At 44.8% G+C, this 25,081-nt stretch overlaps 1 protein-coding gene across 1 annotated transcript in view; it reads left to right on the top strand.

The window, feature by feature from the left end:
* The window catches only part of LOC141180567 (olfactory receptor 2K2-like), a 55,543-nt gene that overhangs the window by 20,174 nt on the left and 10,288 nt on the right, over positions 1-25,081 (top strand). Inside the window, exon 5 of the mRNA XM_073660665.1 lies at positions 221-294. Within this exon, the coding sequence (XP_073516766.1) occupies positions 221-294 (74 nt within the window). The remainder of the gene's footprint in view (positions 1-220; positions 295-25,081) is intronic.

Genomic DNA, 25,081 nt, shown 5'->3' with positions numbered 1-25,081 from the left:
GTTCGAAGGTGTTCGACGAACAGTTTGACGAACAGTTCGGCGAACATACGGATGTTCGATGATCCGAACCGAACTCGAACACTACGGGGGTGGCTCAACACTAGTCATCTGGACTTTGCAATGATCCTGCAACATTTCATTAATGACATTTTCAGAGACTTACTTCATAAATTTTTAGCCATTTATCTGGATGATATACTAATCTTTTCTAATTCTGCAGAAGAACATCAGAATCATGTGAAAACTGTGCTAGAGGATCTAAGCACCCACAATTCTATTTTAAATTGGAAAAATGTGAGTTCCATCAAGCAGAGATCCAGTTCTTGGGCTATATAATCTCTATTCAAGGATTGCAAATGGACATTAGCAAGATTCAAGCTATCATTGAGTGGCCAATGCCAAAAAGTATGAAAGACGTCCAATGATTTGTGTGCATTGATAATTTTTAAAGATGTTTCATTAAGAAATTTTCAAGTATAATTGCTCCAATCACCAAATTAACAAAGAAAAACATATAATTTGTCTGGTCTCCTCAAGCACAAGATGCTTTTTCTTGCCTGAGGACGAAGTTCGCCACAGCTCCTATCCTGATTCATCCTAATCCTGAACATGCATTTATTGTAGAAGTGGATACTTCAGATGGTGCAGTAGGTTCCATATCACAAAGAGCAGGAACAAAAGATTTGCTACATCCTTGTGCCTATTTCTCCCTAAGTTTAACCATGTCAGAAAATAAATATGATGTATGGAACAAAGAGCTCTTAGATATCATTGCTGCTTTCAAGGAATGGAGACATCATCTAGAATGAGCAACTCAACAAATTGTTGTTCTAATGACCATCGTAACCTTGAATTTATCAGGTCTTCCAAATGTTTGTCCCCCCATCAAGCTTGATGGAGTCTTTTCCTTAACCGATTCAACTTTGTTATCTTTTATAGACCTGGCTCCTGTAATGGTTTGGCTGATGCTTTATCCAGGATGTTTTCCAAAGATTCTTCTACGGTAGCACCACTAACTTCATGGGGGTGATTCATAACAAACAATTGCTGAAAGACATACGGGGAGCATACGAGACAGACTCAATTCTTCTGCATCCACCAGATAAGATATCTGTTATCTTTCAAAATAAAATATGGACTCATAATCATTGCATCTATGTTCCAGAAACTGTGAGACTAAATGTATTAAATCTGATACATAACTCCAAGTTAGCAGGTCACAAAGGAATTAAAAAAACACAAGAATTTCTCCCTCGCTTCTTTTTGGTGGACCAATTGCCAAAAAGATGTTAAACAATATGTATCTTCCTGTAACACCTGTGCCATGTTTAAAACTCTCCACACATCACCAGTGGGATTATTACAGCCTCATCTCGTCATAAAAGTATTTACATCGATTTTTCTGGCTAACACGGTACCACAATATAACTTTGTATTGTACATCGTTAAAATAGGTCAAAAGATACATAAAAATTATTGCAGCATGGATCCTATTTTCTTTCATAAACTGGCCTACATAGCTGTCAGATTTTATCAGCAACAGATACATTCACATTAGTACACCCAATACCACAGCTGCAGCCAGTGTATTTATTATTGCTAAAGAGATTCCTACTGCATAATAAAAGAGCTGCATAGCCACCCTGTTACCAAGTGATAAATTAGTCACCATTAGTTATAATTAGATATGCAATATGTAGATATAATCTTGCAGTAATAATACCAATAAAGATGATGGCAAAAGATGCATAGACTATGAAATATAGGTATACTAAACCCAGGACGCGACACTCATCCGACGCGCGTTTCGCCGTATGCTTTGCATATCTAGTTATACCTAATAGTGACTAATTTATCACTTGAGCACAATGCACTTTATTAATGTGACTATTTATTACCAATTTTTGGACTTTATATAATATTTAATATCCATTATTCAACACCTCTATTGCATGATTGTACTTGCCTTACCTGTTGGTGGCTTATTTTGTATTAATTGATGTTTTGATTACTATGTATACAGTCCTAGGTACCAATTTGTTGGTCACTCTTTCCCCTTTTGTCCACATGTTCATTATCTTAAATTAATACAATTTGATATATAATCCCTGTTTATATTGTTGTAAAGTGTCAGATTTTTGGTGAATATATTGAGGGAGACAGAACGGTTATCTATTTAATTTATGTTAATTGCAGAGCTTTCAAATTCGCAAAACCTGTGAATTTCAGAAATTTTTACTCAAAATCAAACCTCTTGGAATCAATCTGCTCATCTCTACTTAGGTAGAAAAACTAAAAATTCAAAAAATCACGATACACATGAGAATAGGAGAAAAATAATCTGTCCTGCGAAGGAAATGTATTAAGTATATCACCATGTATATATATATATATATACTGTATATACAGTACAGACCAAAAGTTTGGACACACCTTCTAATTTAAAGATTTTTCTGTATTTTCATGACTTTGAAAATTGTACATTCACACTGAAGGCATCAAAACTATGAATTAATACATGTGGAATTATATACTTAACAAAAAAGTGTGAAACAACTGAAAATATGTCTAATATTCTAGGTTCTTCAAAGTAGCCACCTTTTGCTTTGATGACTGCTTTGCACACTCTTGGCATTCTCTTGATGAGATTCAAGAGGTAGTCACCGGAAATGGTTTTCACTTCACAGGTGTGCCCTGTCAGGTTTAATAAGTGGGATTTCTTGCCTTATAAATGGGATTGGGACCATCAGTTGTGTTGTGCAGAAGTCTGGTGGATACACAGCTGATAGTCCTACTGAATAGACTGTTAGAATTTGTATTATGGCAAGAAAAAAGCAGTTAAGTAAAGAAAAACGAGTGGCTATTATTACTTTAAGAAATGAAGGTCAGTCAGTGCGAAAAATCGGGAAAACTTTGAAAGTGTCCCCAAGTGCAGTTGCAAAAACCATCAAGCACTACAAAGAAACTTGCTCACATGAGGACCGCCCTAGGAAAGGAAGACCAAGAGTCACCTCTGCTTCTGAGGATAAGTTTATCCGAGTCCACCAGCCTCAGAAATCGCAGGTTAACAGCAGCTCAGATTAGAGACCAGGTCAATGCCACACAGAGTTCTAGCAGCAGAAAAATCACTACAACAACAGTTAAGAGGAGACTTTGTGCAGCAGGCCTTCTTAGTAAAATAGCTGCTAGGAAACCACTGCTAAGCACAGGCAACAACCAGAAGAGACTTGTTTGGGCTAAAGAACACAAGGAATGGACATTAGACCAGTGGAAATCTGTGCTTTGGTCTGATGAGTCCAAATTTGAGATCTTTGGTTCCAACCACCGTGTCTTTATGCGATGCAGAAAAGGTGAACGGATGGACTCTACATGCCTGGTTCCCACCGTGAAGCATGGAGGAGAAGGTGTGATGGTGTGGGGGTGCTTTGCTGGTGACACTGTTGGGTATTTATTAAAAATTGAAGGCACACTGAACAATCATGGCTACTACAGCATCTTGCAGTGGCATGCTATTCCATCCAGTTTGCGTTTAGTTGGACCATCATTTATTTTTCAACAGGACAATGACCTCAAACACACCTCCAGGCTGTGTAAGGGCTATTTGACCAAGCAGGAGAGTGATGGGGTGCTACGCCAGATGACCTGACCTCCACAGTCACCAGATCTGAACCCAATCGAGATGGTTTGGGGTGAGCTGGACCGCAGAGTGAAGGCAAAAGGGCCAACAAGTGGTAAGCATCTCTGGGAACTCTTTCAAGATTGTTGGAAGACCATTTCCGGTGACTACCTCTTGAAGCTCATCAAGAGAATGCCAAGAGTGTGCAAAGCAGTCATCAAAGCAAAAGGTGGCTACTTTGAAGAACCTAGAATATAAGATATATTTTCAGTTGTTTCACAATTTTTTGTTAAGTATATAATTCCCCATGTGTTAATTCATAGTTTTGATGCCTTCAGTGTGAATGTACAATTTTCAAAGTCATGAAAATACAGAAAAATCTTTAAATGAGAAGGTGTGTCCAAACCTTTGGTCTGTACTGTATGTATATATAAAATCCAAAAAATAATGGAGGCAGCACACCATATAGCCCATATGGCGACTAGTGATGGGCGAGCACTAAAATGCTCGGGTGCTCTATGCTCAGGTCGAGCACATTGGAATACTCAGGTGCTCAACCCGAGCAATGAACCCAATGTAAGTCTATGGGAAACTTGAGCATTTTTTAGATGGCTTCCCCCAGCGGTCTACAGAGGACCTAAAAATTGCCAAAATCGATAGGAACACTGCTCAAATGACATGGGAACAGCATGGGGAAGACCCCTGGAAGCATTTCTGACTCCGAAATCACTGCTGTCAACAAAGTTGTCAAAGTATTATGCCACTTTTACGGACTCACAATAAAACATACAAAAACAAAACTAAGATGGAATTTCCTTGGAAATATGTTAACGAACATCCTTCCAGGGTAATGCCTTCTATGTAAGGCAAAATAAACATACAAACATGGTCCTCCACACCTTGGGCTATGTTCACACATAGCGTTTTTCATGCGTTTTTGCACTTTTGCATTGCTTTCAACCAAGACAAATGCATTCACTGGGAAATGTCATTTGAACATTTTACAACCTTATCTGGCCATGTGGTGTGTGACACATCATCAGACACATCCTGTTTCATTTATGATGGAGGGACTCTGAAAGTCACAAAGTCTATTTTTATAGGGGACATCAGGCGGCCCTTACCATTCTTAAAGGGCCAGCAGTCGGCCCTCGCTATTGCTAGAGAGCCATCAGCCGGCTATGCTTTGTTGTTCCCATTATTAACAAGTGGGTCTGCTATACTGTTATTGCGTATGCAGTGACTGCAAGGGCTGCCAAAAAATTGGAGGCACTCCAATGCCCATTGCTAGAGACATAGAGGTCAGAGAGCCTCCTAAAAACAATGTTCCCATTATTAGGAAGTGGGTCTCCCATAGTGTTTGCCTATGCAGTAAATGCAAAAGCTGCCAAAAATTTGGAGGCACTCCAATGCCCCTTGGAAGAGACATAGAGGGCCTCATGAAAACAATGTTCCCATTATTAGGAAGTGGGTCTCCCATAGTGTTTGCCTATACAGTGAATGCAAAAGCCGCCAAAAATTGGAGGAACTCCAATTCTCCTTGCAAGACACGTAGAGGAGGTGATATGGTAGATATGATGGTGAAAGATATGGTTATGGAGGATGAGGATAAGGAGGAGGACAAGATCAAATATACAAAATCAGGAAGCGTATACCCATGTGTGGGAGTGAAGTGGTGCATGGAAATAGACCTCCCGAAAGAAGACACTAGATTTGAGTTTATGTTACGCTAAGCTGCTATCATTCGGTGGTGTTAAGAAGTCTGGCCCAATCCAGCCCTTGTTCATTTTTATAAGAGTCAGCCTTTTCAGTTGACAGGCGGATGCGCTTATCAGTTATAATTCCACCAGCGGCACTAAAAACCCGCTCTCATAAAATGCTAGCGGCAGGGCAATCCAGGACTTCCAAGGCGTAGAGAGCCAGTTCATGCCACGTATCCAGCTTGGATATGCAATAATAATAGGGCACACAGGAATCACGGAGGACGTTGGTACGGGTGGCAAGGTACTCCCTCACCATCTTTCCAAACTTTGCACTCCTTGTGAGAGTACACCGCACATCAGGGCCTGTGCGATGGGGTGGACTGAGAAAACTGTCCCAGAATTTTGACAGTGTTCCCCTGCCTCTGCTGGATTGGAGTTGTGTCTCTCTCGCCTGTACTCCTTGGTTGTCCAATGAACAGTGACCTCTGCTGCCAGCGTTTTCAGATGGGAATTACTTTAAAAATTCCGCAACAAGGGCCTTCTGGTACTGCTCCATTTTACTAGACCTGTCCTCCTCGGGAATAAGAGATAGAAAGTTCTATTTGTAGCATGGGTCTAGAAGTGTTACCAACTAGTAATGACTGTCACCCAATATTTTGAGAATGCGAGGGTCATGGGAAAGGCAGCTTAACATAAACTCAGCCATGCATGCCAGACTGCTAACAGGCTAGACTTCCATGTCCTCACCAAGAGGACAACTGACCATGCTCTCCTCCTCCTTCTCCTCCTCCCTGTCCTCAGGCCATGCACGCTGAACAGATGGTATGACAGTTGTACTACAGGTAGTACCGTCTATAGTGCATGAAACTAGCTCTTGTTCTTCCTCCTCCTCCTTCTCTTCCTCATTGTCACCCAATCCACTTTGGGATGAGATGAGGTTTGGCTGTGTCTATTCACCCTGTACAGTTCCTTGCTCCATCATTCTCCGCCTGTAATGCATCCTCTTTGATTGTGAGCAGAGAGCATTTCAGTAGACAAAGAAGTGGGATAATGACACCAATTATAGCGTCATCGCAATCTTGGTGGCGTCCTCAAAGTTTTGGAGGATGGTACATATGTCTGACATCCATGTTCACTCCTGAGGTCTTATGTTTGGAGTCTGAACTGAATACCGATGGCCTTGTTGTTGCTGGTACTCAACAACTGCCTTCTTCTGCTCACAAATCCTTCCCAACATCTGCAATGTAGAGTTCCAACACATGGGGATATCACACACCTGTCGGTGAGCCGGAAGCTGCAAATGCTGCTGAAATACGTCAAGGGCGGAGGCAGCTGTGGCTGACTTTCTAAAATGGGCACACAGGCGGCATACTTTCACAAGCAGATCTGCCAGCTCCAGGTAGGTTTTGAGAAACCGCTGAGCAGTTAAGCACATTGGCCAGGCATGAGAAACTGCTGAGCGGTTAAGCACAATGGCCAGGCATGGTATGTGTGTGAGCTCATCTCGCCTCAGAGCCGCCATAAGGTTCCGGTCATTGTCAAAAATGACCATGCCTGGCTGTAGGTTTAGCGGTGTCAGCCACACATCTGCCTGCTCTTTCAAAGCTGTCCACAACTCTTCAGCATTGTGCGGTTTGTCACCTAAGCATATTAGCTTCAGCACAGCCTGTTGCCGCTTGGCTGAGGCAGTGCTGCAGTGCTTCCAGCTTGTGACTGATGTGGCCATTTCGGAGATGGAGGCTGAAGAGGAGAAGGAGGAGAAGGATGAGGTGCAGGAGCTATAGACTGTGGGGAAAACACTGATTGACCTAGGGCCCACAATCCTCGGCGTCGGCAGGACATGTTCCGTCCCAAGGTCCAACTGGGTCTCGGCTTCCACTATGTTAACCCAGTGTGCCGTCAGCGAGATGTACCATCCCTTCCCACGTTTTTAGGTGGATTTTCCCAGTAACTGCATTGCTAATGTTGTGGGATACGTGCTTGTGTAATGCCGGGATGGCACACAGGGAGAAATAGTGGTGACTGAGGACCGAGTACCGAGGTATGGACGCTGCCATCAGGTTTTGTAAAGTTTCCGTCTCCACGAGCCTAAAAGGCAACATTTCGAGTGCAAGCAGTCGTGAAATGTGTGAATTTAGTAGTGTGGCCTGTGGGGCGTTGGCTGCGTAGTTGCACTTGCGTTCCAAGGACTGGGGTAGGGACAACTGAATGCTGCGCTGGGATAAGGACGTGGACTTGCTTGCTGATGGTGCTAGTAGAGAGTGTACAATGACAGTTGCAGTGCAGGAGGCATCTTTGCATGCGCTATGGACAGGGGATTGGCTTGCACGCACAACAGCTGAAGAAGCAGTGGTGCCACCCGCAAACACAGTTCCTGGATGCTGGGGTTCGGCCCGCTTAGTACGGTGCTTTGCTGCCATGTGCCTGATCATGCTCGTGGTGGTCAGGCTGGTAGTTTTGCTACCCCTGCTGATGCTGGCCTGGCAGGTGGTGCAAATGGCCTTTTTGGGGCTATGGGCAGAGTCTTTAAAAAACAACCAGACTCGGGAAGACCTAACAGTTGTACTAGCAACTTCCGTCGTGTTGGTGTTACGGGGAACGGTTGCCCGCATTCTGTCTGCAGCCACCACACTGCTTCTTCCTGCCTGTTGTGTTGCTCTGCCTCCCTCCCCCTGTGTGCTGCTGTCTAGTGTTGAGCCACCCCCGTAGTGTTCGAGTTCGGTTCGGTTCGTCGAACACCCGTGTGTTCGCCGAACTGTTCGTCGAACTGTTCGTCGAACACCTTCGAACACCGTTAAAACCAATGGCAGGCAAACAAAAACACATAGAAACACATAGAAAACACCTTCAAAGGTGTCCAAAAGCTGACAAACTGCTCAGAAGACATAACTAACACATGGAAAAGTGACAAGAACATATAGTCATGCGAAAATAAAAGAGGTGGAGGAGTAAAAGGAGGGGGAGACACAGATATAGGCATGTCATGCCCTTCTAAAATCCAAAAAGTGAGAAGCCGACACGGCCAGTCCGCTCCTGCCCGTGCCACCTCCGTGTCGCCGGGTTTGTGCCAGAGCCGCGGTGAACCCTGACGGCCAGCCCCACTCTCCCAATACTGGTGCCTGTCCGCTGGTGGGTCGAGCGAGCCCCCCTGTGGTGGAGGCAGCTCTAAGCTTTTTAATTTAAATTGTCTCTCTAATTTGAATGAATACACTTTAAATCCATTTACAAGGATCTATTGGAGGGCAAGTCTCATGCCAGCAGCCGCGGTAATTCCAGCTCCAGTAGCGTCCACTAAAGCTGCTGCAGTTAAAAAGCTTTTATAAGGATCGAGCTCGGCTGTCCACCGCAAGGCATCCTACTGCCAGTCCCAGCCCCTATGCCTTGGGGTGCCTCCTGATGCTCTTCACTAAGTATCCCATGGTCCTGAAGCATTTCCTTTGAAAAAATTAAGTGTCTAAACTACAGGTGGTGCAGCTTGCTTAACAGCCGGGATAATCCGCTCACTAGCAGACACTGCTACTAGGCACAAAGTATTTCCTGGGCTAGATGCAGTTAAAAATTTGTAATTAGATACTCTCGTTGGATGCTGAGAATGCATTCCATAGAGTCTCCTGGCATGCCATATATGATTCTCTTAAAAAGCTTGGGGTAGGGGTCTAGGGGACCCTTTTATAGCCAAAATCACGGCCCTGTATCGCAATACGTCACCTAGGCTGAAGATAAATGGAACTGTAGCACCCTGAGGGCTCGGTTGCTACAGACGTATTGCACCTCACCCAGAGGTGTGATATCTCACTCTCAGGTAAGGATGGAGTGTGGATCAGGACCCGACACCTGCATGCATTACACCACATTGCCGTGGGGCAGGGCGACCAATATGCCCCTGAGATGGGCACGACAGTCCCTGTCCCTGGCTGGAGTGGGGGGAGGGAACACTGAGGAAGGGGAACCCTGTAGTGCAGGAGCAGGGAGGAAGCAGTTCCTGGGTGCATTGAGAAGGGAGTATAAAAGGTGGGCACCATCTTAGTTCAGTGCAGAGAAGTCTGAGCAGAAGTGGCAGGGAGCAGGGGCTCTGCATGAGCTCTGCTCCGGAGGCGGGCCTAGTAACAGAGGCCCAGGCCTGGAAGAGGGAAAAGAAAGGAAGAGGAGCGGAGAAGGCTCCAGGAATGAGGAATGAAGGGATCCCAGGGGTGCGGACGGGCGAGTCGCCACCGCACGCCCGAATCCACCTGCATGGAGGGGTCAGGCCAAAGGGGGAGACCGGTCCCCGAACTAGTGGAGGCAGGAAACGACCCTCAGCTAGAAACCGGAGGCTCTGACATTTTATGTGGCGCAGCCCCTCGCTACACCCGCTAGGAAGGCACCACATAGGGTCAGGGAAACTGGCGCCAAGTTTACCAAGAGGAGGCCCGAGGCAGCCGGACAGAAGTGTTGGTAAGAAAGGCCAGACAAAGGACACACAAAGGGGGTCCTGTGAAGTGCTCCAAAGTTATCTGGGAGTTGTCTGAGCCCCTCACCTGGTGAGCACAGTACGACGTGGGCAGCCGTTACCTGCAGACGTGGTCTGGATAATAAGAACTGTGAGTAAAGGCCCTGAACTGCATCACTGACTCCGTGTCGTTACTGCTGCTGCCCTGCACCATCACCCCCATCCTCCGCATACACTGCCCTGAGGCTATACTCCTCCCGTGGGGAGTTATGCTACGCTCTGCTGCACCCACAACACCAGCCTCAGTGGTCTGCCCTGTAGCGGCGGTTCACTCTGACCGCAATCCACGGGTGGCGTAGTCGGACATTTAAACATGAAAACCACATAAATAGTTCCGCCACTGGTTTGACCGCCCTGAGCCACGGAACTGGGTCGCCGCCACGAAGACTACAACCACCAGCATCCACCAAAAAGGGTCCGGCTCCGGGTGTCCCAAGGCCCAGGGGGTGCGTCAGAACATTTTCATCACCTTTCACAATCACCAATGGGACAAGGCAGTGATGTCCTCTGTCCCCTCTCTTATACATCCTAGTGACGGAGCACCTGCTCTCATCAATTCGCCATAACCCCAATATTAGGTGGATTGAGGTGGGAGGCACCGAGTACAAGTGCTCTCTATTTGCTGATGATGTCCTAGTATATATCACTCAATCACATATATCCATCCATGCTGTTACGGCTGAAATAGATCACTTTGTTACATGGTAAAATTTTAAAATCAATGCAGCGAAGTCTGAGGCCCTCGATGTCTCCCTCCCCAAATCCCTATATGATTCCATCCAGTTCAACTTTCCCTTTGCCTGGCCCTCACAGGGTATCAAATACTTAGGAATTCCTATTCATAGAGACCTCTCCCATCTATGTTATCTTAATTTTTGGCCCTTTATTGAACAACTCCATACAGACCACGGTTGGCAAGTTAGAACTGTAAGATTCACTACGTGAACCACTGGTGTTTTGTGGAAAAGCACATGTGCACTGCGTTCCAAATTATTATACAAAAAGTGTTTAGGAGTGATAAGGGAAGAATTTGTTTGTTTGTCAGTTAAACTCATTGATGGTGATGTGTGTCAGGGCTCTTTATATCACTGTAAGCAATTGCAGACACCTGTGCTAATTAGTTTGGCAGGTGTGTCCAATGAAAGGCAAGACTACTTAAGAAGGCTCTCTCACATTATTAAGCAGCCTACATTTTCTGCCAAAATGGGAAAGAAAAAGGATGTGTCGGCTGCTGAGAAGCAACAAATTATGGAGTGTTTAGGTCAAGGCATGACTACAATCATCATTGTGCGATGATCAGGATGAAGTGTCTTGGCAATCAAGAAGTATGTAGCTGATTCACAGTACACACGTGTGCGTGCTGATAAGGGCAAATTGAGGACTCTTTCCTACAGGCAATTACGTCAGGTTGAAAGAGCAGTGGCAAAAAAGCCTTGTCATAGCAGCAGACAAGTTTTTGAAGCTGCTTGTGCCTCCAACGTCCCCCGAACAACAAGATGCAGGGTCCTTCAGAGGTTTGCAGCTGTGCATGCGCCATCCTGTCGACCTCCTCTATCCACTTCACACAAGCAGAAACGGCTCCAGTGGGCCAAACATTACATGAAGACTGATTTCAAAACTGTTTTGTTCACGGATGAGTGCCGTGCAGCGCTCGATGGTCCAGATGGATGGAGTGGAGGATGGCTGGTTGATGGACACCCCACGCAAACACGGCTACAGCGCCAACAAGGAGGAGGTGGAGTAATGTTTTGGGCTGGAATCATGGGGAGAGAGATTGTCGGCCCATTTAGGATCCCTGAAGGCGCTAAAGATGAACTCCATAATGTATGTGGATTTTCTCAAACAGCACTTCCTGCCAAGGTTCAAGAAGAAGAACCGTGTATTTCACAGCAAGATCATTTTTCTGCATGATAATGCACCATCTCATGCTGCACATAAAACATCTGCATTTCTGGCTGATATGGGCATAAAAGGGGACAAACTTATGGTGTGACCCCCATGCTCCCCTGACCTCTACCCCATTCAGAACCTTTGGAGCATCATTAAAAGGAGTGTCTATGATGGCGGGAGGCAGTTCACATCTAAGCAACAGCTCTGGGAGGGTATTCTGTCCTCATGCAAAACAATTGAAGCAGAAACCATCCAAAACCTGACAAATTCAATGGACGAGAGAGTTCAGAAGCTCCTTTCGAACAAGGGGTCCTATGTGAAAATGTAACATCACCTAGAATAAAGTTTTGAGTTGAAAACTGTTTGATTTCAGTTTCTAACAACCTGCTAATGCTTATAATTTCAAAAATGACCATTTTTTTGGTCTTTATTAAAATGAAAAGGTTGATCGAAAAGTTTGGGGGATCTAAGAGTGTGGCAACCCAGTAGTCATGATTACTTCGAATTCTGACAATATGAGGGTCATGCTGCAGGTAGTGCAGCAAGAAGGCACTAATGTGCCTTGCGCATCTCGGAGCCCCAAAATTATTTTCCGGGCTAGATGCAGCTAAAAATTATTTTTAATTTTAAATCTGGTGAAGCTTTAGTATAGATGGCCTAATAGGATCAGTGCTGCACACTGCTACAAAGCCCAAATTATTTTCCAGTCAAGATACAGATAAACATGATTAGTAATTTGAAAGCTTAAAACGGTTGGTAGGGTTATTTTAACCAATCATCAAGCTTTTACTCTCCCCAGGATGACACAGGGGTAGAAAAGTCGTTTCGGATCCATGATTTGTTCATCTTTATGAACGTGAGTCTGTCTACATTATCAGTGGAGAGCCGCGTGCGCTTATCTGTCAGCACACTACCAGCAGCGCTGAACACACGTTCAGACAGAACGCTGGCTGCGGGGCATGACAAGATCTCCAAGGCATAAGTGGCTAGCTCCGGCCATTTATCCAGATTGGAAGCCCAAAAAGAGCAAGGGTCCAGTGACACAGTCGTGGCTTCAATGTTTACTTGGAGATACTCCTGTACCATCGTCTCTAGGCGTTGACTATGTGTCAGACTTCTTGTCTCCTGTGGCCTTGCAAAGGATGGGCTAAAAAAGTGGTGAAATGATTCCGCAAAATTGATGTTACCAGCAGATACTGTGGTTCTGTTACGGTTTGAGTGCTGAACACTTGACGGTCCCACGGTTGGCAAGTTGGAACTGTGAGATTCACTACGTGCACCACTGGTATTTTGTGGAAAAGCACATGTAAGATTCTGCAACAGTCTCTGCTGATACTCCTGCATGCGTGCATCCCTTTCTATGGCAGGAATAATTTCTGCAAATTTACTTTTGTACCGGGGATCTAACAGTGTGGCAACCCAGTAGTCAGGATTATTTCTAATTCTCACAGATCGAGGGTCATGTTGCAGGTAGTGCAGCAAGAAGGCACTCATGTGTGTTGCGCATCCAGGAGCACCAAGTCCCTGTTGTGTTGGTGGCGAGGTAACAATCATGCTTCCTTCCTCTGTACTCTCCCCCCAACCTCGCACAACAGAAATGTGATCAAGGTCTCCCTCATCTGATGAGTCTTCCATCAGTTCGTCCTCCACTTCTTCCTGGGCTCGTGCACCTTCCTCACTAGTTTGGCTGCTACCATGCGCCCTGGTAAAACCATCTCCCCCACCCTCACATGCCTGCCGCCTTGGTGCTGCCGACCGTCTGGACCTTGCAGATGTTAGCCCTTCCGCATACAACTCCTCCTCCTCTACTTCCTCCACCTCCTCTTGTGCCACCACCTGACTCCGAATTCTGTTTAACATGTGCTCCAGCATGTAAATCACCGGAATAGTCATGCTGATAATGGCATCGTCAGCACTAAACATCTTCGTCGCCATTTCAAAACTGTGCAGAAGGGTGCATAGGTCCCTGATCTGAGACCACTCCTCCAGCGTGATTTGCCCCACCTCTGAATCTCGTTGGCCCAGGCTATACGTCAGAACGTATTGCACCAGGGCTTGTCGGTGCTGCCACAGTCGCTGCAACATGTGCAGAGTTGAATTCCACCGGGTAGGCACATCGCATTTTAGCCGGTGAAGTGGCAGGCCCAACGACTTCTGTAGAGATGTAAGTCGCTGAGCTGCGGGATGCGAACGGCGGAAGTGAGCACACAGCGACCGTGCCCTCTGCAGAAGGCCATCTAGTCTGGGATAGTGGGCTAAAAATTGCTGGACAACCAGGTTCAACACGTGAGCCATACAAGGCACGTGTGTGACATTGCCCCGGCGAAGGGCCGCACCCAGGTTTGCAGCATTGTCGCACACGGCCTTCCCTGGTTTCAGGTCCAGTGGAGACAACCATTCATGAAATTGGTTCTCCAGAGCTGACCACAACTCCTCAGCTGTGTGACTCACATTTCCCAGACATTTCAATGTAAAAACCGCCTGATGACGTTGAGCCCTACTGCCAGCATAGTAAGGAGGTGTGCAGGATCCCTTCTGCGCAGTTAGAAAGCTTGTGGCATGACCAGACAGGCTTTGGGTGCAGGTGGAAGACCGAGAGGAGGTTGAGGAGGCAGAAGCAGTGGAGGAACTTTGACATAAAGAGGATTGACGCACAACTCGTGGGGACGGCAAGACTTGGACAGCAGCCCCTTGTCCTGCTGTCACCATAGTTACCCAGTGCCCAGTCAGCGACATGTAACGCCCCTGTCCATGCCTACTCGTCCAAGTGTCTGTGGTGAAATGCACCCTGTCACACACAGAGTTTCTCAAAGAAGCGGTGATGTTGTGTGCGACATGCTGGTGGAGCGCAGGCACACCTTTCTTTGAGAAGTAGTGCCGACTGGGCATCTGGTACTGGGGCACTGCGACGGACATAAGGTCTCGAAAATCCTCTGTGTCCACCAGGCGGAAAGGCAGCATTTCTGTAGCCAAGAGCTTGCAGATGGTGAAATTCAACCTCTTAGCTTTCTCATGGCTAGGAGGAAATGGTCTTTTACTTGTCCACATCTGAGGGACCGAGGGCTGGCTATTGTGCTTAGACGGGGTTGATAAGGGTGTCCCCGGCAAACTGCCGGTCTGTGAGGAAGATGCAGGCGGACATGTTAGGTTGCCTTGATCCAAAGGTGGTGCTATCGATGTCGGACAGCGCTCAACACCAGCTGGTGTTACCACCTCCAAAGAAAATGATGACCTGCCAATCACGCTGGCTGATGCGGGTAAAGAGGTGGCAGGTCTGCGCCCCAAAACAGGTGTGACTGCTGTCCCCCCAGTCACAGAGGATGAAGAGGCCGCGGATGCACAAGATATGGCAGACGGTGATTGGCCCGGCCGGCTAGGCCGCATTGTAGCACACTGAGCTTCCCACTGCAACTTATGCTTCATGTCCATGTGCCGGTTCATGCATGAAGTACTCAAACTATGTATTTTTTGGCCTCTACTTAGCTTTTGCTGACAAATGTTACAGATAACACGAGTTGGGTCATCTTTATCGATCTGAAAAAATGCCCAGGCTATGCAAGGCTTAGCACCCATGCGACCTGAAGAGCCACCACGACTTGTGGTGAGAGGCAGAGTTGTGTTTGAGGATTCAGTTGTTGACGTGCTTCCAGTACTACGTCTCTGTCCAGGAAGGCGCAACCTGACCTCGTCGTCACTAGCATCTTCCTCCACCTCCTCTGCTGACCTCATCTCTTGGCTGACTGTGGGTTGACAGTAAGTGGGATCTCCGACCTCATCATCATCACCCTGTGCGTTATCACACCCATCGTCCTCAGAGCCAACCTGTTCCTGCCCTGACAAAAAACTAAAGTTGTCGCTCCAATCAGGTATTTGAGTCTTATCATCGTCTTCCTCATTGTCTCCACCAACAGGAGTTACAGTTTGGGAATGAGGGTCTACATTATGGTCAGAACCTTCTGCGTCTGGTCCTGGATCCAACTCATAAAGATTCTGGGCATCAGTGCAGATCATTTCCTCGTCTGGATTCACAGAAGCGCTGGAGTCGACCTCTGATTCCCAGGCTATAGTATGAGTAAACAGCTCTGCAGACTCAACCATCTGTTCTACCTCATACTCAGATGGGCAGCTGGAGATTTGGGAGCTGTGAGGAAGCAAGTGCGATTTGGGTGACACCTTTGAGGACTAGAGTATTTGTGATGTTGAAGTTGATGTGGAGGAGAGCCCACTTAAAGGAGCACTTGATATCCGTTGAAGCACCTGCTGTTTTTGTGCCTCATCTGGAATTTGTAGCGATTGGCGTGGCCGTAAGAAAGGGATCTTATCACATTGTCCGCTAAAAGAAGTAGACATTTTAGTTTGGCTGGAAGATGGTCTTTCTTCTGCAGATGTTACTGTTGCTTTAACACCTACCCCACGGACACAACCTTTTTTCCCCTTCCCAACACGCCTATTCCCCTTTCCACCAGCAGCAGGCCTTTTTCCACTCATTTTGGTGGTTAACTAATTCACAACTCTGGAGTTGTTTGCACAAAAAAACAATGGATGGTAACCGAGCAGAGCTGAGTGGCCAAACTGTGGTATTAGGCCAAAACTATTGGCTGGGTTAGATGCAGAAAAAAATTATTTTGAATTTGCAACCTGATGGAGGTCAGTATAGATGGACTAATACAAATAGTCCCACACACTGCTAGAAGCCCAAATATTTTTTCAGAGGTACTGTAGATGCAGATAAAAATTATTTTTAATTTGCAACCTGATGGAGGTCAGTATAGATGGACTAATAGACCAAGTCCCAAACACTGCTAGAAGCCCAAATATTTTTTCAGAGCTAGATGCAGAAAAAAAATATTTTTAATTTGCAACCTGATGGAGGTCAGTACAGATGGACTAATAGACCAAGTCCCACACACCGCTAGAAGCCCAACTATTTTTTCAGAGCTAGATGCAGAAAAAAATTATATTCAATTTGCAACCTGCTGGAGGTCAGTATAGAAGGACTAATAGAACAAGTCCCACACACTGCTAGAAGCCCAAATATTTTTTCAGAGCTAAATGAAGAAAATAATTATTTTTAATTTGCAACCTGATGGAGGTCAGTATAGATGGACTAATAGACCAAGTCCCACACACTGCTAGAAGCCCAAATATTTTTTCAGAGCTAGATGCAGAAAAAAATTATTTTTAATTTGCAACCTGATGGAGGTCAGTAAAGATGGACTAATAGACCAAGTCCCACACACCGCTAGAAGCCCAAATATTTTTTCAGAGCTAGATGCAGAAAAAAATTATTTTTAATTTGCAACCTGATGGAGGTCAGTATAGATGGACTAACAGACCAAGTCCCACACACTGCTAGAAGCCCAAATATTTTTTCAGAGCTAGATGCAGAAAAAAATTATTTTTAACTTGCAACCTGATGGAGGTCAGTATAGATGGACTAATAGACCAAGTCCCACACACCGCTAGAAGCCCAAATATTTTTTCAGAGCTAGATGCAGAAAAAAATTATTTTTAATTTGCAACCTGATGGAGGTCAGTATAGATGGACTAATAGACCAAGTCCCACACACTGCTAGAAGCCCAAATATTTTTTCAGAGCTAGTTGCAGAAAAAAATTATTTTTAATTTGCAACCTGATGGAGGTCAGTATAGATGAACTAATAGACCAAGTCCCACACACCGCTAGAAGCCCAAATATTTTTTCAGAGCTAGATGCAGAAAAAAATTATATTCAATTTGCAACCTGCTGGAGGTCAGTATAGAAGGACTAATAGAACAAGTACCACACACTGCTAGAAGCCCAAATATTTTTTCAGAGCTAAATGAAGAAAAAAATTATTTTTAATTTGCAACCTGATGGAGGTCAGTATAGATGGACTAATAGACCAAGTCCCACAAACTGCTAGAAGCCCAAATATTTTTTCAGAGCTAGATGCAGAAAAAAATTATTTTTAATTTGCAACCTGATGGAGGTCAGTATAGATGGACTAATAGACCAAGTCCCACACACCGCTAGAAGCCCAAATATTTTTTCAGAGCTAGATGCAGAATAAAATTATATTCAATTTGCAACCTGCTGGAGGTCAGTATAGAAGGACTAATAGAACAAGTCCCACACACTGCTAGAAGCCCAAATATTTTTTCAGAGCTAAATGAAGAAAAAAATTATTTTTAATTTGCAACCTGATGGAGGTCAGTATAGATGGACTAATAGACCAAGTCCCACACACTGCTAGAAGCCCAAATATTTTTTCAGAGCTAGATTAAGAAAAAAATTATATTCAGTTTGCAACCTGATGGAGGTCAGTATAGATGGACTAATAGAATGATGCTATGCCCAAAAGATTTTACTTCACTAGGTGCAGTAAAAAAATTTTTTATTCTATACACAGGTGTTATATCTTGCAACACAGATAGGCTACTCCACTGACTAACACACTCTGCAATAGGCCAAAAAGGATTAGCTTTGCTAGATTCAGCCAAATGCTGTGAAAAAAACTTGCACAGCACTGGCACAGACCTGCCTGGCAAAAACTGATAGGAACTCATGTAACCTAGTCCTGAAAAGGACTCCAATTACAATTAGTCTTTACTCCCACAAACTATCTATTTAAGAACACAGACCTCCCTGATAAAAGTCGTAGGAAATGCTGTAACCTAGTCCTTAAAAGGACTGCAATCACAACTATTCCCTACTCCCAAGCTATCTGTATATTTGTGCGAAAATTGGCTTGAAATTAACAAGGTATAGTGCACACAGCAACAGCGGTGCCGTCTAACACGCAGCTGCAGCAGTGAGAAAATGGTGGCGACGGGGAAAATGGCTTGGTCTTATAGGGCAAGGACATGTGACATACACTGCCAATGACACATGCCCTTGCTTGTGTGAAAAAAAGCACTTCGCTCCGTGTGTGCGCTGCTGATAGGCTGACAGATTGCACCTCCCCACTGCAAATGCGGGAAAGAGAAAAAAAAATGGAGATCTTCATTGTTCCTGCTGAGATCCATCCCCTGCCCCTCCCCCCACCCCGCTGTACACTCAAACTGCGTATTAACATTAATTTTCATCATTACTGAGAAAAAATCCAGCTATGATTTTGGTGCACGAACAGTTATCGAACATAACCTCGAACAGCCGAATTTTTCTCAAATTGTTCGTGTTCGCCGAACGGCTCGAACACCGCCCAAAACAGCTCGAATTTGAGATTGGCGAACAGTTCGAGTAGAACAACGCTCATCTCTACTGCTGTCCTCACTCTGTATGTCCCCCTGCCAGGTTGGGTCAGTTACTATATTATGCACCACCTCGTCTTCCACATCAGCACCCTGTTCCTCCTCCTGACTTTCTGGCAATTGTGTTTCATCATCGTCCACCTCTTGTGACAGTTTCACACCGTCGCCTTCATGTGACCGTGGCTGCTCAAATATTTGGGCATGGCTACATACAATCTTCTCTTGCCCCGCTTCAAGTGGACCGGGCGAGAGGCCTGAAATCTATAATTGGAAAAGTGAACAGCTCTTCGGATTGTCCAAGTGTGGGATCAATTGTCTCCAGGCACTCAGCATGGTGGGAGGAAGGAGGTTCAGGGTGAGGAATACGCAGTCCATACTCACGGCTACTGAGACTTGACAGTGTGGAAAACAGGGTGGTGGCGGCTAAGTTACTGGAAGTTTTATCTGCCATCCAATCAATAACCTTTTCACACTGCTCTGTGTTCAATAGTGGTGTTCTGCAGTCCCCTATTAATTGGCACAGGAAGGTCAAGAGACAAAATGTGGGTGTTTGTTGTGGCACAATTTCAGCTAGCCCACGGTCTCAGCCTCTGCAAGCACCATCGCCATCACGTCCAGTTCCCCATCCCTTGCCTTGCCCCTTGTAAATGGAGGACAATATTTTCCACGTTCATTACAAATGGCTGAATTTGGAGAAAACTTATATGTGATAAGTGTGATGGAAAACCACTCTTTTAAATACCTGGCCTGTAGGTAACTATTTTTAACAGCGAACTGGTGTCAATAAGTTCGCTAACACACAGCAACAAAATTTAAATGGAGGCCAGAACTGGCAGAATTTTGAATGCACTAAATATGTGATCCATGTGACGGACAAACCACAGTTTTAAATAATTGGCCTGTAGGTAACTATTTTTAGCAGTGAACTGGTGTCAATAAGTTCACTGACACACTGCAACAAAATTTAAATGGAGGCCAGAACTGGCAGAATTTTGAATGCACTTATATGTGATCCATGTGACAGACAAACCACAATTTTAAATAGATGGATTTTTAGTGCTGTAATATGGAAAGGATCTGGCTGTATTCTGCAGTGTTAACAAGCAAATGGAGCAGAAAAACAGTGTTCTCTGGATTTCTTTTTAAGCAAATTATCAGGATTAAGATCCAAAAAAAATTATTCCTGGCCCCTGATACCTAGGGCTATTTCTAGAAATATCTGTAAAAGCACCAGCAGCAGACAGAACTGGAATGGACCCTGTCGCTATATGCACTGCAGTCTGCCACATACACTGCCTGCCTGCCTAGCACTGATATCTATGCAGCTGAATTAGTCCTCAGAAGGACTGTTAGTTGAGATGGATATGTGTAGAGTATGTTGTGGTATACCTACACTAACTAATAAACAAGCAAATCTCTCCCTAGCTCAGCAGCACCTCTCCCTACACTCCCCGATTCCGGAGTAGACTGTGATGAGCATGGCGGCGCCAGGTCTGATATAGACCTGATGACGCTGTGCGGCCAGCCAATCACTGTAATGACACAACCAGCATGGCTGTGGCATTACAGTGTGTGGCAGACAATCCCTGCATGTTCATTGGCTCTGTAAAGAGCACCAAACATGCAGGGAGGGGACCCGAGCTCCTGCCGAGCAACCTCGGAAATACTCGGCGAGCTCCGAGCATCTCGAGCAGTGAGATGCTCAGTCGAGCACCGAGCAGTAATGAGCATGCTTGCTCATAACTAATGGCGATGTTTCGGTTCAAAACTGTGAACCTTTTTTTAAGGCTTGAAAAAGATTCACACTTTTGAACTGAAACATCACCATATGGGCTATTAAATAGCACTTATTTTTCATCTTTTTATGGTGTGCTTCCTCCATTATTTTTTTGATTATATTGAAAGATTGGTATATACCTGGGAGGCTTGGCATTCTGTTATGCTGGTGCTGCTTTTGTCTTTTTCTTTTTTATATATATATATATATATATATATATATATATATAAATATATTTCAAAATGGTAATAAAAAGAGAAAAAAAAAATATATATATACAGTACAGACCAAAAGTTTGGACACACCTTCTCATTTAAAGATTTTTCTGTATTTTCATGACTATGAAAATTGTACATTCACACTGAAGGCATCAAAACTATGAATTAACACATGTGGAATTATATACGTAACTAAAAAGTGTGCCGGTTTACGAAATCTATCAGCCGATTTCTTGTAACGTTCCTGAGCTGAGGTCAAAGATTCCTTCAGAACCTCCAGATTTTGCCTCATCGCAGTCAGCCTCTCCTCTACAGCTGGAACCGGAGCATTAATTGGAGACCTAGGTAAGATACTCGGATGGTAACCCAGATTGGCAAAGAAAGGTGTGAACTTAGTGGAGGCACTCTGAGAATTGTTACATGAGAATTCAGCTAATGGAAGTAACTCCAACCAATCATCCTGAAGATGGCTGACATAGCATCGTAGATATTGTTCCAAGGTCTGGTTGGTATGCTCGGTTTGACCGTTCGTCTGGGGGTGATAAGCGGAAAAAATACAGACATTAATATTGAGTGCAGAGCAAAACTCCTTCCAGAATCTTGAGGTAAACTGCACTCCACTGTCAGAGATGATTTCATCCGGGACCCCATGCAGCCGAAAAACATTCTGTATAACCAAGTTCACTGTATCCTTAGCTGAGGGAAGACTGGGTCAAGGAACAAAATGAGCAGCTTTAGTCAGGCGATCCACTACCACCAGGATTGTATTCATGCCACCTGATATAGGCAGCTCCACAATGAAGTCCATTGAGATAGACCCCCATGGGCGGGACGGAACAGGTAATGGTTGAAGAAGACCCATAGGTGACATACGAGGAGTCTTATAACGAGCACATACCTCGCAAGAGAGAACATAGTCCTTAGTATCCTTCAGGCAAGTCGGCCACCAGTAAAATTGGCTTAGGAACTCTTGTGTCTTCTGTACCCCCCTGTGACCAGCCACCTTGGAGTCATGGACCAACTTGAGGATCTGCAGACGAACGGCCTCAGGGACGTAGATACGTCGATTCCTGAACCACATGCCTCCCTTAAGGACAAGATTAATATCAACAGGTGGATTGGCCAGAAATACATCACGATCATAGGCCTCCTTTTACTCCTTCCACAAGTCCTGATCATGGATAACTCCGATGAAGTTGGCATCGGATAGAATGGTCTTGGACGGGGCTCCAGGTACGGAATCCGCAGCATGGATTCGGGATAAAGCATCAGCCTTCCCATTGCGAGAACTTGGACAGTACGAAATAGCAAAATTAAATTGATTTAAAAATAAGTTCCAACGAGCCTGACGAGGAGAAAGACATCTAGCGGATCTGAGAAACTCCAAATTCGATAGTCAGTCAGCACTACGATCTGTTGTGTGGCTCCTTGCAGATGATGCCTCCATTCTTTGAAAGCTACAATAATAGCTAGCAGTTCCCACATCATAGTTTTTCTCAGCTGAAGTAAGTCTACGGGAAAAGAAAGCACAAGGGTGTAGCAGAGTCTTCTCTCCAGTTCTTTGGGAGAGAATGGCCCCTAAAGCAATATCTGAAGCGTCCACCTCCACAATGAAAGGAAGTGCTGGGTCTGGGTGGATCAACAGCAGTGCTGAGGTGAAACAAACCTTAAGTCGATCAAAAGCCTATTGAGCCTGTGATGACCACTTAATGGGCTTTTCCTTCTTTGTCAAGGAAGTAATGGGACGGACAATGTCAGAAAAATTTCTAATAAAACGTCTATAGATATTTGCAAAACCAATAAAACGTTGGACCTCTTTAACGTTCCTGGGTACTGGCCAGTCAAGGATTGCTTGAATCTTACCAGATTCAATGTTCAGACCCTGAGGAGAGATGACATAACCTAAAAACTGTATCTCAGAATGATGGAACTTACACTTCTCTGGCTTAATATGCAGATGGTTCTCTTTCAGACGTTTCAAAACAGTTTTGACATGTTCTTCATGTTCCTGTAGAGAGTCAGAAAAAATTAAAATATCGTCCAAATAAATCACCACAAACTGATCCAATAAATCTCTAAAAATGTCATTAGCCAGATGTTGAAAAGTCGCAGGGGCATTGCAAAGCCCAAAGGGCATCACCAGATATTCAAAGTGTCCATACCGGCAACTGAATGCTGTCTTCCATTCATCACCGGAACGAATACGCACCAAATTATAAGCCCCACGAAGATCTAGTTTAGAGAACACCTTGGCATGGCGGACTCTTTCCAATAATTCCGGAATTAAAGGCAAAGGATAACGATTCTGTATGGTTACCTTATTGAGTTCCCGATAGTCAATACATGGTCTTAGGGTCCCATCCTTCTTTTTTACAAAAAATATAGGCGCCCCCGCTGGTGAGGAAGAAGGACGTATAAAGCCTTTGGCCAGATATTCATCAATATACTCCTTCAAGGCTTGAAGTTCAGGTGCTGCTAAAGGATATATGTTGCTAAAAGGAATAGCCGCCTCAGGAAGCAGCTCAATGGGACAGTCATAATGCCTATGTGGAGGAAGCTGATCTGCTTTCTTCTTGTCACAGATGTCAGAGAATGCTTTATACGCTGAAGGTAAAGTGAATACCTGTACAGTAGATTTTGTATCCGTGGACTCAGGGACAGCTTCAGTTATCGCTGGGTTGCTCCTAGTCGGAAAAATAATCTCCTTGGTCTCCCAGTTGATAGTCGGGTTCTGAGAACGCAACCAAGGGATGCCTAAAATCACAGGGAAATGAGGAGAAGAAATTAACAAGAAAGAAAGTTGCTCCTGATGATTAGGCTCCAACAAAATCTTAAGAGGTACAGTCTCCTGATCCACAGGCCCGGAGATTAAAGGTGACCCATACACTGTTTCCATGGTAATTGGAGAGGCTCTTCGCTGTATCTCAATACCATGTTTTTGGGCAAATGTAATGTCCATAAAGTTGCCCCCTGCGCCAGAGTCAATCATAGCAAAACTGGAAATCCACTGCCCTGAACACAGGATCTTAATAGGGAGTGAACAGTGAGAGTTCTTTTCCTTCAACTCTTTGGGAGTTGTAGTCAGAGAGAGAGAATGGAATACAGCATTTAATGGCAGGCTACATTCTGTGATGTTAGATTCATCATCAGTGTTATCATACTCTCCTACCGCTGCTAACACCTTGTTAGGCCGCTTGGGACAGTTGATTAGAAAGTGGTCAGATTGGCCGCAGTAGAAACATAGCCTCTCTCGCAGGCGGTGCTCCCGGCGCTCATTACTCTCACGCCTCTGCACAGAATCAATTTGCATGGGTGCTTCTTCTACCTCCCGAGATGTTTTACCTGCAGGCTCTTTGGGAGGAAGGGAAAAATTAGACATAGGTTTGAATACAGCCAATTTCTCCTGCCTACGTTCAGTAAGGCGTATGACTATGCATACACAATGCTGTATAAACATTTCTAGCTCTTGTGGTGACTCAGAGCGGGCCAATTCATCTTTTACAATGCTAGACAGACCTCTCTTAAAAATAGGTAATTGTGCATAACTGTCCCAGTTGGTTTCTACCGCTAATCTCGTAAATTCAGTAGCATATTCCATAACAGAACATTTACCCTGGCGTAAAGCAGACTCAGCGGTAGCACGGCGGTTAGGGTTATCAAACATTAATGCCATAGCGGCTAAGAAATCATCCAAATTATTTAACCGTGGGTCACGAGACTCGATCATCGGATTCGCCCAGGCGAGTGCTCATGAGGTCAGCAACATAATTACACACAATACCTTAGATCTATCAGTAAGGAAGCGGTCAGCATGTACATCAAAATATAGCATACACTGATTCAAAAAGCCACGAAATTTGTCACGTTCACCATTAAATCTGAATGGAGGCAACTTAGGTGGGCTAGCTGGTGGCGGTATCCCAGAAGGTAAAGTCACTTGTGCCGCCATTTGAGTACTAATGTCCTGGAAAGCCCGTCTGTACTGGGAGTCCAAGCCCGCAAGTTTGTTTTCCTGGTCCGAAATTCGGGTATTTAAATCCTGTAAAGTTTGTCCAAATGCTTGTTCATTACGTTCAATGCCTCCAAGTTTCTTTTGCAGACCTTCCACCTCCTTCTGAAGAGATCTAATTACGGAATACACCTGCTCTAATTTGC

The sequence above is a fragment of the Phyllobates terribilis genome, unplaced genomic scaffold, assembly GCF_046119375.1.
Source record: "Phyllobates terribilis strain yellow unplaced genomic scaffold, ASM4611937v1 Scaffold_33__1_contigs__length_13283291, whole genome shotgun sequence".
Lineage (NCBI taxonomy): Eukaryota > Metazoa > Chordata > Amphibia > Anura > Dendrobatidae > Phyllobates > Phyllobates terribilis.
This window is presented reverse-complemented; position numbering and strand designations above follow the sequence as displayed.